General features: G+C 34.8%; 1 protein-coding gene across 1 annotated transcript in view; it reads right to left on the reverse strand.

The window, feature by feature from the left end:
* Nucleotides 1-478: 478 nt before the first annotated feature.
* The window catches only part of Gp93 (heat shock protein 90 Gp93), a 46,295-nt gene continuing 29,757 nt past the window's right edge, over nt 479-17,016 (reverse strand). Inside the window, exons 9-17 of the mRNA XM_081742780.1 lie at nt 16,103-16,292; nt 13,878-14,021; nt 11,587-11,681; nt 7,810-7,978; nt 6,825-7,070; nt 5,947-6,083; nt 3,512-3,645; nt 2,531-2,631; nt 479-938 (exon numbers count right to left, since the gene is read on the reverse strand). Coding sequence (XP_081598906.1) covers nt 825-938; nt 2,531-2,631; nt 3,512-3,645; nt 5,947-6,083; nt 6,825-7,070; nt 7,810-7,978; nt 11,587-11,681; nt 13,878-14,021; nt 16,103-16,292 — 1,330 coding nt within the window. The 3' untranslated portion in view covers nt 479-824. The remainder of the gene's footprint in view (nt 939-2,530; nt 2,632-3,511; nt 3,646-5,946; nt 6,084-6,824; nt 7,071-7,809; nt 7,979-11,586; nt 11,682-13,877; nt 14,022-16,102; nt 16,293-17,016) is intronic.

Genomic DNA, 17,016 nt, shown 5'->3' on the forward strand with positions numbered 1-17,016 from the left:
ACATGTCCATGTATAGTGCTAATCAATTATCTTGTATCTATCTTTCTCCTCTCAGAGCAACTCTAAGCGTTGGTACTGCCCACACGATACTGAAGCAATTTTGTTACCACAAAATTTGACACATGACCTATCTTCCGAATTCTATATGGAGGGAATTCTGCTGTCTCGGAATGCGAGAAACTGCTGAATGCCCCAGGCGCTGACGCCTGACAAAGATAGCATTCAAAACATCTTCATAACTATCTGCTATACAAATTTAAGGTGATACATTTATTACTGTTCTGGATAATGCCATTGAGCGGGTTCCATTTAACACCCCAGTACGTCAATAGGCTTCTGCACTTTAAATATACCTACCTCAGACTAAAGTCCAAGAAAAATAGGGGGAAAATACCATTTGGATAGTTGCATTATGACAAAAGCTGGTGCCAACAAATCTAGGCTCTATTCTTGGTTTGAGCTGGCTTTGAAAATCGAATTTTTGTACAAAAACAAAAAACGAATTTATTCGTTTGAATTGTATACAAATTTCGTTCCAACAAAACAATTCATTGTTGATCAATCACTACTTTCCAAAGGGAAAAAAACACCTTACTACTATTGTCCCGAATCCCACGCACACTCAATCAGCTCCTGAAGAAAAGGAGTTCTGAACATTTCTGTAATTTTTCTTTTCAATTAACTAACAATGTCAACGTTCACTCCAAATAACTTAGACCATCACGAATACACACAAACACAAAACTCATCACGCACTGTGGAAGATTTAGTCCGGCACTGGTTTAGTGTCTTAATTTCATTTTGTTCCTAGAAATTTGCTTCTATTACAGTTCATCGTGGTCGTCTTTGTCTTCTGATTCTTCCTCATCACCTTCGTCACTTAATTCTTCATCTGCTGCTGGTTCATCATCGTCTTCAAACTCTTCCTCATCTTCGGGCTACAAAAGAGACATTTATTTTAATATATTATCCTTAAGTTATTATTGTATCTAACAGAGACCAAGGAAAAATCTTACCACAAGGAGCAAATGTTAGAAATATAAAATACAATAAAATAAAAAGTAATCTTTTCGCAGCGCCGGTTTTAGGAGATGCGGGGCCCAACAGGGGACAATTTAGGGTCAATTATATTCGTTAGTAATTGTCTTGACGGAAGTTAGTATATTTTTAGCTTTGACCAACTGCAAATCGATTGCAGTACATTAACATCCTAAGCAGCATTTGTTCCCTTCCTAGGTTCTAGTTCATTTCTCCCCCTCCCAATCCCAACCATCAGAGCATGTCATCCAACAATAATAAGCGAACACTTTCAACTTATTGTGCACAACCTAAGAAAACGGAGTTTCAAATGCGTTCCAGTTAGAGTAACTGTAGTTACTTCGACAACTCTGCTTTATCAGATGTGATTCGTCCGAGGTTTAAAAATTGCACATGTCTGCTGTTACATGTAATCGAAGAAAATTTTAACCCAGATGGCCGTAAGAATGCGATGTTAATGTTTTCCATTGATAAAATGGAAATTAGCTTCTAAGCTTGTAACACACTACCTTCAAAGAATGATAGATCACTTATGAATTGAACCAAAATTTAAGCAGTAAGTTGTAACATTCATATGTTCTCGTAGCATATCGCGCGTGGTCTTCTGTTAGATTCCCAGTAAGCATTATATTGGCACTAACCCATCACAGTGAGTTGAAACGTAGGAACTCAGGCCTAGAAAGTAATACCGCGACAGAAGTCAATATTCTAATCATTCTCAAATCAGAAGTGCTTGATCTGGACATCTTGACTCACATTCTGAATTGATACTACTATCTTAACACATCTGTAAAAAAAATAATCTCTTCAGGAGGAGACTACGAGCACATCAAATATGAAAATTTCACGCAATACTATATCCCCTTATATTATAAGCGAACTTTGATTTCAGTTTAAGTGCTCAATACACTCCCTACTTATGCATTAGTTATCTTACTGGCTTTGAGAAATAGTCATACAGTATATAGGAAATATTAAACTAAATTTCCCAATCTTAGAGATCTGAGTCCTCCCCACTGGTCTAGTGGCTAACGCGCCCATCTTTGATACAAGAGGTCCCAGGTTCAATTCTCAGTGGGAGAACCTTCAAAAATTTGAACGCATTATGTGGTTCGGCTTTAAACTGTAAGGCTCAATCTATGCTGAAAAGGAACGCTAAAGTACAAAATTGCAGCTAACTTACAGATCCGAAACTTGAAGGTGCACTTTTACATTATTGCCAAGCACTCAAATTTCTACATTATGTGTATTATTATTATAATATTAATAATAATAATAATAATAATAATAATAATAATCCTGTTAATTCTCTTAGTACGACTTTTAGTACGACTTCATAATTATTACATGGCCTACCCTTAAATATCAGAGAAAAAAAATAGCGGCCAAAGCGTAGTGAAGCTTAAATTTCCAACTTTGGTCGTTCTCAATCCTACATCTATATTCAACTCTTTACATTAAGTTATCCTAACAGTTTACAGGTAACACTCACCCTTTCGTCTTCAGGAATGCCTAATGTTTTACGCATCATCGATTCTACACTTGCTGCAAAATCAGCTGTGTCCTTTAGCATATATCCCGAACGCAATGTTGCTGAAATAGATAAAAAAAAAAATTTTTAAATCCTAATTACAATGAATAATAATAATGATACCATATAAACTAGCTCAACCTAATTTTAGTTTATAAACATAAAGCAATTTACCCACAGAATGAAAGTTAAAAGAAAATAACCAAATTATGGCAAACTTTCTATGTGTTTCTCAGTTATTCTGCAATGATGCTGTTAAAGAATTCGAACTAGTTCTAGTGATTAAGTTCCTAGGTTGCAATACAAAGCACTGCTAATAAACCTTGATCAATTCAAGAACAAGAAATGCACACGTCAGTGAATGTCAAAAGGCACACACATGGTTGGATAAATCTGCTCAGAACTGAATTGATTTAGTAAATTTTGCAGAAAAACAGCCTAATATCTACAGGGTTCCGTTATGTGATTGAACCTACATTTTATAACTTACAAATATTAAATATTTAAGCCATTATTATGAGGGTGTAACACTAAGTTATCCCCTCAACTTCACTGATTTGTAAGTAGTGTGAAAATATCAATATTCTGCTATACTACATTTTACCTAGCTTTATGATTCTTTAACTCTGTGCGCTAAACCACTGAAGTAATGTAAGGGAATGTTCCCACACAAACGTCTTTATGAATTAACTCTCGATATCTTACACACTGAATAAAATATGGGCTGAGTTTCTTTTGAAAAAATATTAAGAGCTGTTTTGCAAAAGTGCTAGTTACATTTGCACCTCCAAGAGTTTCCAGCGAATATATAATACTGGTGGGTATATTGTCGCAGTTCTGCTTAAATTATAATTAGCTAAACTAAGATCTGAGGAAGAAGTGAACTATGGAATCCAATGGTATTTTGAACTAAATTTAATTATGTTATGAAGTTCAACGTACCTGTACGGAACAATGTAAGAGCAATATCCTTAGCAGATTCATCTGATGGATTTTCTTTCACCCTTCTAAGTAATTCCTTCATGAGTGGGTGTCTGGGATTAATTTCAAGCGTTTTCTTTTGTTGCAAATAGTATCTGGAAGAAGACAGTTATCATTAGTATTAACCTGGAAATGGTTGGAATTTCTGCACGAATATATATATCACAGAAAGATGTAAAACAATCATGTTTCAACTTTTCTTCCAGTTATGCACTAAATTTCTAGACAGAATTTCCCAAGAAACTTTCAATCATTATTATGTAATACACAATTATCACTACTATTATTACATGGTGCACATAAAGGGTACGTTTGTTTTAGCGCTGAACTTAACACTGACGAAGTTGTACAGCGGTGGACACTTCTAAATGGTACAGCCATATGGAGATTTACGGCTAAGGTGTACCATTTAGAAGTGTCCACCGCTGTACGTGAGGGGAAGCATTCTATAGTATTCTGTGCATGCAACAGAGGTATAACTAATCAGTGTGGAGTTGCATACGTGAGAGTAATAAGTAAATTACTACAGTTATAGAAAATTCCACCAAATGAGAGGTGGAGTCTGATCATATTTCTCAACGCAAAAGTACGCAATACAGCTGATATCATACCAAATGTGTATTGCGAAACATTATCTTGACTTCAAGTTCCATGCAAAACGGAAGGCAAAGAGGAATACTAGGTCTAGAATTATTCTGATATATAACGTCTGCTCATACAGTTCACAATTCAAAAATTTCGATGGGAACTTTATAATCGCTCCTCATAGTACAGCCCTTAGTGATTTCTGTTTTGTTCCTCTACCCGGAAACTTGGATCGTTTCGCAACGTTTCAATAATAGTGAAGACTTCTCGACTTGCTGAAATCTGCGTTGCATATTACACGGAGGGTCTACAAAATTATGTGCTATTTTACCAAAAAAGCTTGGAGCTTAAATGTGACTAAAATATAGTCAAGTTATGTACTTTCCGAGAGGCAATAACATTTTTCTATTTTCTTCTTTGCAATAACCAAACAGCCCTTTTTATTGACATGTGCCTTGTATTAAAATAATAATAATAATAATAATAATAATAATAATAATAATAATAATAGTCACATGATGATACTCTGAACTGAAGGAGACTGAGGATTAACGAAAAGTTATTCGGAAGTTCTGGTGGAATGAGAAAGTGGGAGGAAACGAGAACCAGATGAAAACCAACGGATACAATGTCGTCTAGAATACGCTACACCGAGAAAATAAGCTGACGTGTGTCTTGTTCACAATTGACATCAGTTTAGTACTAATGTTCACAAGGTCTAATAGCAGTTTAACAAAAATGGACTATACGTCCACACGTTTCTAAACATGAGGCAGATTCCGCTTCGTTTAAAAAAAGGCAACACTGACAACCCAATAACCTTAAGTGTTGATTAGTTTCATTCTCTATGTTAGTGTATTTTCACAGGCATTATTTCATTTGATTGTATTATTCGTGTAATAGAATTCTAAATCCCAGGTCTTGATTTAGCACTTTTGACAGTCTCGAAATGGACACCTCTCGGAACATCACTGAATCCTTGCAGCTACTGCCAATGCGTCCTCACTGTGGGCGGTATGCCTGTACGCTGGCAGTCATTGACACTTCCCGTTTATAATTGTAACGCTGAATGATACGTTATACAAATTGTTTACTGATTTGCAGCAGTTTCAAGGTGGCGAAGACACGTGGTGGTAGCATGCCCACCTTGCGTAGGGATGTGACTACAACACTATTCTTGTAGTCGCTCCACTCAATTGTTGCATGTTTCCAAGGCCACAGGTCTCACCGTGGAATAAAAAGCTCAGGATTCACTTATACCCAAAATAGTCGAACTCTGACCATATTTATGAAATAACTACGTATATTGTATGTATGGGTTGTGCAATTGGTCTTAAACATGAAAATGTTACGGGATATCATTTACACATGAAAATACGCTTCCTACCTCTCCAAAGTTAAATTTCATATTAAAATCCCTGTCCTTAGTTCTATAAACTTATCTTCATACCTACTAACAGTATTTCAATGAAACTTTGAAAGTAGGGTATCTTTTGTGCAGGTATCTGTTTTTGGGGTCCCATAAAGGCCCCCCAAATTGTTTTTCACGAAGATTTCGGAAATTTTACCGAATTTATGAGTCGTGACATGTATGGTACTCAAAAACTTGCTTGATTCTGATGATAAAAGATTTACAATTTCCTTTAAAAATTAATTTTCAAAAGGCTTAAAATTCTAACTTACATCTTAAGACATCTTAAGAATCCTTTTACAAATACCAGTATAGGAATGTGACGGCTGTAAGACTACTTCAACCCTTTGCATTATTTTGATCATATAAAAAGGTTCAACAGAAAATTGTGTTTACTTACGATCTCATCGCATCATCTGCCTTTTGATGAGCTTGTGACAAAGCCAATCTTTCCATATTTCCTGTCCAACCAAACATAGGAGCAACCAAGGCACAGGGTGAATCTGAGAGTCTTTCAGAGAGAGAAGCTTTCAAAATCTGTAAGAAAAGTTAAAAGCATTTCAGCATATATATCTCCAGATCTTTTTTTGGTGATACTTATCTAACCCAACTTTGGAAATATACTACTATTACTTATACAAAATATTGTTAGTTTGGGGGGAAAAAAATATCAGAATGAGATACTAATCGACAGATCTCATTGCGCTAAACGAAATAAGGGCAAGTAAATCCTCATGCGCAGTTTGAGAAAAAAATTCTTTGTAAACCTAAGAAATTAATGCTGAATTTCTTTGAATTAATGCTGAACGATATCCACGCCATCTATTAAGATTAAACTAACGCTGAAGTATGTCATGTTTTTCGTTGACATTAGAACGACAATACACTGTATAGTTAACGAGATATAGCTCAAAATTAACTTTTTGTTTCACTATAAGATTGAGACATTAATAGGTACGTCACCTCTAGCTGGACAAAATTAGATGCTTGAGTAAATTCTCATACGTAGTTTTCGAAAAAAGAACACTTAATGGCACTAAAAAGGTGTTATTACTTATCGAATTGATACTTTTTGTTTTGATAGGACAGATTTATTTAACCTATGCACCGTATACGTCGAAAAACTAGCCAATTCTATTATTTGTATCAAAGAGCGACACTTAGTTCTGTAAAGTACATACTACTTGTACTCATATCAGTCGTGACATTTTTGAAATTCATTATATGCAACCACTGATTTTTATAAGTTTAGAGTACAGTTTAGATAATATAGCTTACGTGATCTTTAAGGACATCATCTTGCAACCATTGTGTGAGTGGTTTATAATCATCCTTCAGAGCTTCAAATCTCTTCTTTGCCTTTTCACCTTGGTCAATTGTCAAACCTTCTTTGGCAACGTTTTGGAATTTCTTTCCTTCGAATTCAGGAAGAGCCTGGATGGCGTATTCATCAACTGGTTCAGTCAAGTACAAAACTTCGTAACCTTTTTTCAGCAATCGTTCAACGAACGGTGAAGTTTTAACCTGGAGAAAATACGAAAATTTTAATTTTTAGGATAGTCTTTGAAGGGTAGTTTTGTTACTTAGGGTAATATAAAAAGCTTGAATTATGATCTGGTAGCTCAAAAGCTATTGAACAAATTATTTTACCAGTCTTTTGAATTTATAACAATTTGTTAGTGTTCAAGGAAATCTTCAAACAAAGAATACGTGCTATATGCAATAGAGTAATATCTGCCTAACTATACGATTTAAAAAAATGAATTGTCAAGAATCTTCCAACCGAGAACAAAATGATTACGTTATCAAGGTACATGATTTGTCAATTGTATATTACTTTCCTAATTCATTCGACCGACAACAATCATTCAAGATTTTTAAAACTACTTTCGCCATTCATTCGATAAACAACTCATCCACCAAAAGTAACTAGGAAGTTACCTGTCCAGTGGTTTAAAATTGACAATATAATGCATTTTAGTAATTACTTTTATGGCCTGAAAACATTCAGAAGAGAGACGCACAAAGAAATTGCACGAGACTACCAGTATACTAGTCTTGCTCCATTTTCTACCCAACAAATATAAAGTATTACTATTTCTGCACATCATAGCTTAGTTATTTACACAATATTCTCATGAAGTAATGGAAGATCATTACTTTGTTTTTCAGACTTCCTTCGTTTAAGAGAGTGACAATTACTTGGAACATTTTAACGTAACATTTTGCAATATTAGAAATAATGAAGTGCTCAAATTATTACCTCATCAATATTTGCGCCAGCCACGTAATAGATGTGTTCTTGCTTATCTTTCATTCTTTCCACATATTCAGCAAGACTTGTAAGACCCTCTTGATTTGAAGAATAGAACATTAATAATTTTGCGAGACGTGTGCGATTTGATGGATCCTCAACAACTCCCAATTTGATGCTGGAAAAAGGATAAAGAGTGTTACTAAAGAATAAATACAAGATATCAATTATGGCTAGCAAGTACCTTAGTGAACCATTTGTTATTGTTTTTAGTTTGAAGCTTTCCTTCATATTCTTTTAAATACTTAAAATTCTATATAAAAGGAATGGGTACAATATTATCAATTTCGATAATCAAAGGACTCTTGTTAGAGTCCGCACCAGGTATACGGACGAATTTCCCCCTGAAGTCTCAGCAGAACACTGGAAACTTAACTTTTAAATACATAAAGAGAAGTGAAATGGCAATGAAAACCAAATGTGTTGCAGATAGGCACCCTATTACCGAATTTATGCGTGTACTGTGCGCATGCATGTATAATGCAAACTGTTTCTCATTTAGAAGTAGTTCGGTACGGTTGGATACATATAAGACGCAGCATACTAATTTAATAAATGAATCATTTAAGAATTTTGGAAGAATTACTAATATTTGCTTTGGTGCAATATCCAATATTAGTGTCCTCCAATCCATTACATTGCGCCTAAAGTATGCTTTACTGTAATTATCCATGGTAATATTAATTTTTCCCCAACTTTTATCATGAAATCTACGTATCGTATACAATGTCTCCGTGGAAACATTTGTAGTTTCATATAACTCATTTAGTACTATAGATGTGAATGTCCACTCTGCAGATGGAAATGATTTAATACTATCAAATGAAAACTGGGAGACCAAAGGGAAAAAGAACAACATTACAGACTCGTATAAAGCTGATCATGATGCATCAACAACATTTAAGACTTCTGAAAACACTTGGACAAAGAAAGGAAAAAGACATACCAACCAGTAAATGCCATTGAGTAGGACAATGATATGCGTGAGGGTACGAGGTCATGCGTAGTGAGAAAACTGTGGTAAAACAATTTCGTAAACCTAAAATTTGCTGTAAACGGTAAATTCTAATGCGTAGTTTCAGAAAAAAAAATCTACGAAAGCTTTTATGGCGCTAAAAAGTATAGTTCGTTGTCAATAATTAGTAGTTCTGCTGGATCAGATTTTGTAATATCTTGAAACATTTGGTTTTAGCAATTAGCTTTTTACCAATGTCCGTGTGTCATTTCCGAAACTAGAAATCGTGGATATAAATTTATAGAGTAATCGGACTTTCGTAATGCAAGTAGTTAGAATTCCATAATTCCTACCATCTTGATTAGTTAAAAATTACATACGGAGTTTAAAATTTAATGTACCGTACATATCAAGATATGACGCGGTAAATAACCAATGTCAAAATATTATTAGAACCATCTCCAGAATAACAAATTAACAAAAATACATATGGAATATATAAACTTTAAATGACATTAAGAAAAAATCTAATGGAACTGGCAGTTACACAAGGAAAATTCGAGTTTATTTCTACTCTTACAGATTATAAAAATTAATACCGTTTTGCGGTAAGAAGTTAGATGCTTTACAGTGTATTTTTCTCCAACTGAGTTCTACTATAGAAATAAGATTTTGTTTTAGATTCACGATATAAGTTAATGAAGTGGGTTTCTAAGAAGTGTATTTTCTAGAAAATTGATTTTAAGACTCCTAACTATTTGGTACGTTTAAAAGCAAAGGAAAATATCGTATTCATGAAGCCATCGCACAGTACGTACTGGATATTCTACAATTATTAGTGTGACAAAAAGGAAATTCCAAGACTGACTTCATTAAGATAAACAAAATGATACGGCCGAGAATTCTCATGTGTATTTTTGGAGAAAATCTAAAAACAAATTTCTTTTTTGTGTGTACGTTAAACTGAAACTGATTCCGAAGTACACTAATCAAGCTACTTGTTATGACACTAGCACGACTACAGTATATAGCATGGCTTATGAGATACAGCCCAAAATTATGATCTGTTTTATTATGATACTGTCGAAAGAAAAGAAAAAAAAACCGACATATCACATGGGGATAAAAAAATTACATGTTTGAAGGTGAGTTATGCGTAATTTTAGAGAAATTCGTAAAAATAAATAAATAAATAAATAAATAATATATAAAATAAAAAAAAAACTGTCAATCTTATTCAGTTGATACTTTTTATTCTACTGGAAAAGTTAACTTATGCACCGTATAAAAATAATATGAACCAAGTAGCAAATTGCATCTATCTTTGATTTCTTCTGACGGTGATGCACATACTACTTGTAAATAAAAACAAAAATTAATAAAACTGCCTATATGACTACTGCAAGATTCAATGACGTTAACCAAGGGTCGGCCAAGGTCTAGCAGACTACGCACTGTCCGAGTTCCAAAGGCCATAAAAACAGTGAAGGTCAGAATTTCTTGAGATCTTGTGAGAAACCAGAAAATCACGGCCTCTAATTCCAGCTTAGAGGCTGGCAAGAAAAAAAATGAATAAATGCCTTGTTCGGTATGCTCTAACAACACAAATCATGTTCATAGACGAACAGACATTCTCTTACATCCGCCAAAATGAAAGTATTTGTTCTCCAATCTCTAAACCAGCTTCTGAAGCTACTCGAGGGATTTGAAGAGGCCATCATGAGACTTCAGAGATTGTGCAGTTGAGAGTAAGTTACGATTTTTAAAAACAAAAGGATAAAAATATAGGCAGAGGACTATTAGCAAGATGTTATGTGGTATAATGAAATCCCATTAATATATTCTCTTTAAACACGGTCTTCAACAGGGCTGTTTCCGCATACAAAAGCCGAAACAGCACTACAATAAGCTCGCAAACAGTACCAGAGTTCACTAGTTGTACAGGTTGACCGGCTGGGATTCCGAAACTATCCGCTGGATTACTACTTATGAGACTATTTGAAAATAATGGCCTGTGCTAAATGTCACCGCAATGCGCAATTTCGATCCAATATCCAAATTGAAGCGATTTCCTCTTAATGGTGCAAGATTCCATTGATAAGTGGCCTGTTTGTAACTTTGTATTTAAAGGCAATTTTGAACAGAGTTTTTCATGCTGCACTTTGATGAATTTATGAGTAATTTTAATTTCTTTAGCCTAGTTATTTTTGCAGATACGAGTCTGTGAGGGAGTAATTCGTGGCAGTACAAAGTAGTAAGATTTCATCGTAAAAGCATGCAGCCCTGTTCTAAAGAAATGGAAATTTAAGTACCAGCATATAACTAACATTAACAGTGTTTCATGAAGTAGTTGTACTTCAGTTTCAGGGTGCGCTGATACCTTTGTCGATGACAGTTGCAAAACTGGAAAAATATGAAGGTTTCTGCCTTCCTGTGGAACCTTTCTGAGAGAAGTTAACCTCTAGCAGAACTCTCCTTCCTGGAATTAAGATCTACAATTTATAGGCTTGTAACAGATTTTAATTCGTTGTTCTTTGTGCAAGTAATAACTGGAATGAAATTCGTAACTAATTCACTTTGCGGTCAGTTCAAAAGTGTACCGAACTGCTGCTTGCAAGGACAAAATCAGCGACAAACCTATAGACATCGTATGTTTTAAAAGTCAAATTAGTTTATCAGCAATTATTAGCATTTACATTTCAGGGATAAAACAAACTTTACTTCAGACTGTGGTGTCTCAAACTTATTTTAGAACAAAAGCTTTTACTCACTTAGTTGAATATTCCTTCCAAAATTTAGAGTAGTCATCCTTCTCAAGTTTCTTCATCATATCAAGAGCCTTCCTTATAAGTTTCTTCTTAATAATCTGAAAAATACAATGGTTGAAATTTAGATAATTTACAACTATGCCTAGTGATAATATCAACCTGGAACACCTAAATTTATAATTGCATTCATAGTGTATCTAAAAGCATGTGATTCAAGTTATACATTATTTCGAAATGGCAATACATTTAGTTTGTTAAATTTCTGTACTGTTTTGTCATCCTACCCAACCAATACCAGATGCAGTCAGAAAACTTTTTGTAGATTTCAGAAAAAGTGCTTCTAATGTCACGTAATATACTCCTGAAGCTCCGTGATATAATGCTATAATCTAACTTTGGCTCTCAAAGTAGTCTACAACTTCCTCTTCCCAATTTGATACCAAGTTCGTCTTTCAATTACGAGTGGGCACTCTACAGAGAATTCCTATTACTATCACTTAAAAAATGAAATGAAATCTTTCAGTTTAATGCCCACTATTATGCCCTTTACGCTAAGGGAGTGATTAAAGTTAATGATGATGGAAGAATTGGTGGAATGACAGGGTGTCTACTAAAATTCCAAAATGAAATTTCGGGACTTTTTCGTGTCCTTTTTACCAAACCATAAAATTTCGTAACGTTCTCCAGAGCGAATTTGGATCCGAACTGGACCGAATTTTCATGCATGCGATAGAAGCGTGCTTTGCTTGCGATTTGGTAGTGTCTAAAGCCGAAAACACATTTTTGGTAGTGAATTTTGACATTTTATAGAACAAAATTTTCCAGTTTGTACTTATATTTGTACAGATAAAAGAAATCGTGACCCAAAAGCTAAATTTCCTGACTTTTTTTTACAGTTTTCTGATTTCGTGACTTTTCCACGACTTTCGTGACCGATAGACACCCTGAATGAGGAAGTGAGAGGAAACGGGAGTACCCCAAGAAAACTACTATGTCTATACGAATTTACTTGGCCAGAGATCGAACCAGGATCTCCAGGCAACGGAAAAATCAAGACTCTTTGCTTTCAGGCAATCTGAGAATTCTCAATACTTCGTCCCCTATTCTTATGAATATGGAAGAATATTGTATACTATAACCATAGTACGTACCTGAGAAGGAAATTGAGACAAAATTGATGCAGTCAATTTCGTAGTATAATTGGCATACAACGGGGAAACATTTCTTTATATCATATTCTCCATAAGTGCGAAGTCAATGAATCAAAAAAGTGCGACTGGATAAAGAAAATTAAAGATGGTCCCCTGTATGATGCGGATGCGCCAATGTGCTATCCAATCTGTACTCTGTGCAACCATATTTCTCATTCTGACTGAGCACCTTCAACTAAAGCAGCATGGATTTACCGTTTAATACTTTTATACACTGCACAAGTACAGAAGTAACAAAGCTAAATATACATACCTGCAGTAATGATCAAGGTGGATAATGTTAAATCCTTATGCACCTTTAGTAAGATTGCAGTTCTAAGGGAACCGTCTTAACTGTCAATTTTTTTAGGAGACTTCCTGTCACATTCGATAATCACCCTTCTATTGACGCCAATAAAGAAACTAGGACAAAGTAGGATTTTTTTTTTTCCAGTCAATCATTCTAGATATGTATTTACTGTATTGATTTTCTTTGCATATCTCATTAACTTTCCAGGCTGATTTTCTGCGAAAACTAATTTTAGCCTATCCTGTTTCAGATTCTCTACAATTAAGCTGCATACGTATAGTACTTAATTTTTTTAAAAATTATTTTTCATTTTTATTATACTTCGGTAGGGCTCTAAAGTATTGCCGGCAGTTTTTTTTTTTGGGGGGGGGGATATAACCCAGGATGACGCACACAACATTAAGTGCGTAAATCACTGCTAGAGACTGTTTTGCCGGCTACTGTTAACTAGAACAGATTTATGTTCATGCATATAGAAGGCCTGATCATTACATGGGAAAGTAGTTAAATGATGTGGCATATAAAAAACAAACTTAAACAATGTAAGTGTAACCAATCTACCAACCATCGTGAGACTGGTTACTTTACAATTCTTATTCATGTATCTTCAGAGTTTACATATGGCTATAAAACAATTTCATATAGTAAAAACTGTTTTGGATCAATTCGAGTCTCACTCGAAAGTAGTTCTCATAATGCAGAAGTTCAAAACTACAGTCTTCTTTACTGAAGAGTGTTAGAGCACTTATTCCTAGTCAGTTAATTGAATTCAATTATAAATTTTATTAACTTACCTTAAGAAGCTTGCTGTGTTGCAGAGTTTCTCGAGACACGTTAAGTGGCAAATCATCAGAATCTACGACTCCCTGAATAAATCCCAGGTAACTAGGCATCATATCTGTGAAGTCGTCGGTAATAAAAACTCTTCTAACGTATAACTGGGGAGAAAATAAGTACAATATAGATTTGTAAGACGTGCAGAAGATTAAAATTTAATACATAAAGCTGCATTCCTATTACTTTTTCTTTATAGGTGTAAATCTTTAAACAAAATACATTAACTGTGTTCTGACATTAAAATCTTACCAAGCAACGCATAGTTTTCAACTTGAAAAATCTTAGTTTATTATTTATTTACCTAGATATTTATTATATGCTGTTTTCTAGGTGTTAAGTTTTGATGCATTGGTAATCTGTAAAAGGAAATGTCTATCTACTGAAGAAAAAAATCCTGATTATTATATTCCACTTGTAAAAGTAGTCAAATGATGAGGCAAATACTCCTCCGCCAAATTCTCACCTAAGACTGACTCTTACACGGTAAATTCAACTCTTACTACCAGGAATCAGTACGACTTAGGATGTGAGAAAATGACAAAACTACCAGGTTTGTAAGCACTTAGAAGTACATAAATGAAAAATCTCAGTTTAACATTCGACGATTATGCCTGTTAGGCTAAGGGAAATGGATGATTTAGGCAAGTGAATGATGGAAGAATTGTGGAATGAGAAAGTGGGAAGAAATGGGAGTATCCTGAGAAAACCCACGGACACGTTGCTCACCACACTCGCCGGGGAACGAACCAAGGATCCCACGGGCCAGAGGTAGGCGCTCTATTACTGAGCCATCACGGCCCCCGAAGTACATATGTAACTCTTGTTTCAACGAGTTGATCAAGTACCACTAATCTTGCTAGCATCGGGTTAGGCAACGCAGCATTTACTCGGCACAACGTGCCGCTATAGCAAGGCGCATGCATCTTGCAATTTAAAAGGTCGTTCAGCATTAGAACTTATGTCAGTTTTGAAAAATGCAGTGGACTCTTACTCCTGAAAAGTGGAGAAACTACGTAAGACATGTTGAGGACATTGAACAAAGTTATCGTGTCTTGCAAAATGTTTTTGATGGAAACAAGGATTATGTTGTCATAGAGTTAGATCAATCGTTCTCAGAAAGTGAGGATAACGAATGAGGACATGTTTTAAACTCTTGAAGTGGTAAGTTCCAATTATTTTTTATTTTTATGTGAGAATTTTCAAAATATTCAATCAGGTATGATATTGTGCTTTATGCGAGTGATTCTAAGTTGCATGAAGGGCATAAACAAGAAATTATTATTATTATTATTATTATTTTAACAGGGGAGAAAATTACTTGAATGACCTGTATGTATTTTATTTCTATTTTAAATGGTTATTCTTTTATTTATCTGCTTATCTGTTTGCAACACTCAGGAAGAAGAGCTTGAGACTTCATTGTTTACCCTGGCGACAGTGAGGGCAGCTAAGCTTTTCTAATACCGGCAATATCCAACTGGTTGACAAACCGCACGTGGCCGCTAACAACTAGATGACAATTTTACCGCTGATAAGAAAAGTTGGTTTAGCTTTGAAAACAAGTATAAATTGGCTGGCATATACAGAATCAGGAACTGCTTTTGCTCACCCATACACATTTCTTATTAAAATATGATTAGCCTACTACCACAATACCCATATATAAACATTATCTGCACTTATGCTTGCAAAAATCTGGAGCCTCACGTTGAACTACGCATGTGAGAGTAATGTTGCCAAATTTACGCGGCCACTTCGGCAATTGTTATAATGACATGAAATTAAGTTTTACGTCCCACGCTTATACCGGCTATGCTAAAGGGGACTGAAATGAATGAAATGGTGGAATGAAGAAAGTGGGAGGAAACCGAGAAAACCCACGCACACGGTGTTTGTCTACCACAAAGTTCACTTGGTGCGAGCTGGGACCGAACCGCGGACCCCATGCACCCGAGGTGAACACACTACCACTAAGTCACCGTGACCTGAGATGGTTATAATGACAGTTACGTAACTCAATTGTGGAAAAAATCAAGTGGGGAAACAAGGGTTTACTCCTCGTCTGAATAGGATATAAATTTTTACTGTAATTTTCAGCATTATCCTACATACATTATTGCGTGAAATCAAATAGCTTTGATTACTATATTTTATGCCGAAATTTTCAGCAGATCAAACTTACCTTAATATTTTCCAATTTCTTCCCATATTTATTGAAGCTGTCTTCGGGCTGCTTATTAGGAATGAAAAGCAATGATTTAAATGTAACTTCACCCTCAGCAATAAAGTGAGTTTTAGCCAAAGGTTCAGTCTTATCTTTGGTGAGAGACTTATAGAATTCATTGTATTCTTCATCTGTGATCTCAGCTGGTCTAAAAAGAAATACATAAAATTAGGAACTTTAAAACATTTTCGAACATAAATATTTTTATTTTGCTACTCAAAGGGTAACCCAATCCTTGTTTCTATCGGAACGTTTTACACTGCTTATTTTTGCATCGAACTGGAAATCAACATCTTGGGATAAGAATACGAAAATTGCTCAAGACTAAATATAGCCATCATTTATATGAAATCTATTATGATTCCTTACAACACGTGTTAATATAGATAGTTTTTTCAGAAAACTTTTTTTTCTTTCTTCACATAACCTTTGAACTCGCTTAAGATCATCGTCTATTTATTTATATTAGGAGTCACACTTCGCTATGAAAAATCTACCATGAATATTTTAAGGATACTACATACAATGAAACTTTAGATCTGAATGTTTTAAAGAACTGAACACAATCTAAAATAACTGTTCCTGGATTAAAAACACGCTTTTGAATCATTAAGACGGAGCAAATTCTGAGATAAATATTGGCATCCTATTACCGAATGTTTATCAGGTACCCTTCACGGCCAAAATTTGAAAATATAAAACCAGTATAAGTTGGCGGGTGTGCAAAATAAGCAGCAGTAAGTAAGCGATTCAAGTGGGTGAATTATACTTCAAAGGTCTTTTTGCATCCGTCGATGTTAAATTCAGTAATAAGTCTGCCATGAAAGAATAAGAGAAAACATGCAAACACAGCGATGAAAGAAAAAAGTAGG

Source organism: Thermobia domestica, chromosome 16, assembly GCF_964235325.1.
Source record: "Thermobia domestica chromosome 16, izTheDome1.hap1.1, whole genome shotgun sequence".
NCBI classification, from domain to species: domain Eukaryota; kingdom Metazoa; phylum Arthropoda; class Insecta; order Zygentoma; family Lepismatidae; genus Thermobia; species Thermobia domestica.